This window comes from Rhinopithecus bieti, unplaced genomic scaffold (genome assembly GCF_001698545.2).
Source record: "Rhinopithecus bieti isolate Rb0 unplaced genomic scaffold, ASM169854v2 repeat_36685, whole genome shotgun sequence".
NCBI classification, from domain to species: Eukaryota; Metazoa; Chordata; class Mammalia; order Primates; family Cercopithecidae; genus Rhinopithecus; species Rhinopithecus bieti.
This window is the reverse complement of record NW_016840885.1, coordinates 1-2,375: the sequence shown is the minus strand read 5'-3', so window position 1 is coordinate 2,375 and position 2,375 is coordinate 1. Positions and strand designations below refer to the sequence as shown.

The following is a 2,375-nucleotide window of genomic DNA, read 5'->3' as shown; positions in this document are numbered from 1 at the left end:
GGGCCCGTGGCTGAGGGAAGAGGCCTGGGCTGAGGAGTGGGATCCGGGACCATCAGCACTGAGGCAGGTAAAGGAAACAACAGGTACCCAGAGATGGGGAGAGCAAGCAGGGGGAAAACACCCAGGACCGAAGCCCGGGACGCCAACCCTGAGGTGTCTGCCTCCTTCCCCGGACCATGCGCCTCTGCCCACAGGCCTCTCACTTCACACCCGTCTCCTCCGCCAGTGCCCGGCCCTGCCCCTTCCCGGGCCCTCACCTTCAGGGTTCCTTTGCTGTTTCCTCCCACCTTCACATTGATCTTGCTGCCCAAGGAAAACTTTCAGCAACAGGAAAGGGAAGGCGATATTAGAAGGGCACAAGCAAACCTATTTTTGCGGCTCCAATAACTTGTCTCCTTCCTCAAAACAGCCCCACCTCCTCTCCCCACCTCACATTTCCACAAAGTCTATACTAGCACGTGAATTATCTCACTTCAGCCTTCTAACAACCCTGTAGGATAAACTCTGCATATGTTACTCTACAAGTGAGAAAACTGAAGCTCAGAGCTCCAGGTCACACAGGCAGGAAGTCAGTCTTCCCCCAGGGGCCCCAGGAAGAAGTGCTGCGGGGATTCCACGGATGGGAGGGTGGGGACGGCTTCTGACCTGGCCACGAGGCCCAGGTGTCCTGGCTACCCAGTGAGGGAGTGGTTCACCAGGGAGTGGTTCACCTGCAGCTCCTCCTCCAGGCCGCGAATCTGGCGGTTGTTCAGCTGTAGCGCGTGGGACGTGAACCCACTGCGGCCTGTGGAGCTGAGAGTCACATTGAGTCCCCTCTCCTCGGTGGTGTGGGAGGCAATCCAGTAGGCAGACAGGGCATCCAGGGCAATCACCGTGTCCTAGGGAGGTTGGGTCAGGACTCAAGCGCTTGTTCTTAGGACTACCCACCCCCAGAGCCCGGGGGCGGCCCCTACTTGGGTACTGCGGAATCCCCCTTGGAAGCCGCCCTGACGGGTGAGCCAGGCTGCAGTCTGGTCTGCCATCTCCGCTTTGCCCTCGTGAAGCAGGAGGTGCAGCAGGGCGTAGGCTGTGGTTTCAATCCACAGGGCTGGGGCCTGGGGCATGGGGTCGGCTGGGTTGCGAGGAGCCGGGGTGGGCGACACGGCATTGCTCTGAGAACCAGTGACTGAGCCCCAGTACAGGTTATCTGGAGGTGAAGGGAAACCACCAGTAAACAGGAGGGCAGGGAGAAGAGCCTGGTCCTTGGCCCTTAGTCACTGCCTCCTGGACTCTCCTGATTCTCCCCCAACACACCCCTGCTTACACCTTGGTTACTCCTCTGAGTCTTCATCCAGCCTCTCCCTCTGGGCACACTCATGGATCCTAAGGTCCCCTGGGACTCAGGTTCACTGCCAGGAGCCCCTCGTCCCTCACCTCCAGTCTCCTGGGCCATTGCCATGAGGTTGTTGTGGGCAACACTCTGCAGGTCCCCGGGGGCCTTGGTCAGTGTCAGGGCATAGGCCGTGATGGCGGCTGCGTGGGCACCCAGGAGCCCGGCACTCGCTTTCTCCCCCAAAAATGAGTTTGCCTTTGAGATGGAGGCTTCCTGGAAGAAAACGGGACGAAGGTCTGGGGCCTGGACTCCTGGGTTCCTGCGGGAAAAGGGGGGGAGCTGGGGGCCAGCGGAGGGCAGAAACGCCACTGTCCTTACCACTCTCTGATTCAATTCCTCTGTACCCTCGTCCTGGAAGACGGCCAGCCCATGATGAAGGGCGATGGTCACAAAGGCTGTGAGTGCCACAGTCTCATCACTGCCCACCAAACCCCCCTAGTGAGGGGAGAAAAGAAGATGTCAAACAGGAGGGGGAAGAAGCAAAGAGACTCCTCCTACAGGTGCTCCTCGGGCCACCCCAGCAGGCCCGCACCTGCATGTTCCTGTCTAACACTGGACAGGGGTCCTGGAACGAGCCATCAGCCTGCTGCTGGGACAGAAGCCACTCAGACGTCTCCTGCAGTTTCTCAGGTGAGCCTCCTACCTGCTCCTGGGCCAAACTCAGGACCTTCAACACAAAGGCTGTGAGCCTGGAGGGAGGAAGGAGAGTTGGGGATAAGGACTTGCTTATGGCTACGCCCACGCCGCAGATGCCTGGTTATTCACCCTCCCATTGTACCAGCTCTGTCCCGCCCCTGCCCAGGCCCTGACCCCCTCAGAGCCCTGGAACCCCTCTCCCAACCTCACCAGGTGCTACTGCCCCGTGACAACCAAGCCGCATAGGAACCATCCGCCTTCCGAAACTGCTGGATGCGCATGTAGCCTTGGAGAGGAGAGGAGGCCGCTCAGGTGACACTCATCCTTCTGCTGTTTGAACCCAAGGCCACGCTCCCCATCCCCATCA

General features: G+C 59.9%; 1 protein-coding gene across 1 annotated transcript; it reads right to left on the bottom strand.

Annotated features, from left to right (window-relative positions):
* Positions 1-5: 5 nt before the first annotated feature.
* Positions 6-2,369, bottom strand: LOC108524968 (complement C4-A-like; the record flags this gene model as incomplete). The annotated part of the gene is made up of 7 exons (XM_017866039.1): positions 2,219-2,369; positions 1,905-2,061; positions 1,691-1,807; positions 1,414-1,585; positions 954-1,186; positions 711-878; positions 6-317 (listed from the first exon to the last, which is right to left on the bottom strand). Coding segments are annotated over exons 1-7 (1,230 nt in total), but the record flags the coding sequence as incomplete, so codon positions are not given.
* Between the last annotated feature and the right edge of the window lie 6 nt (positions 2,370-2,375).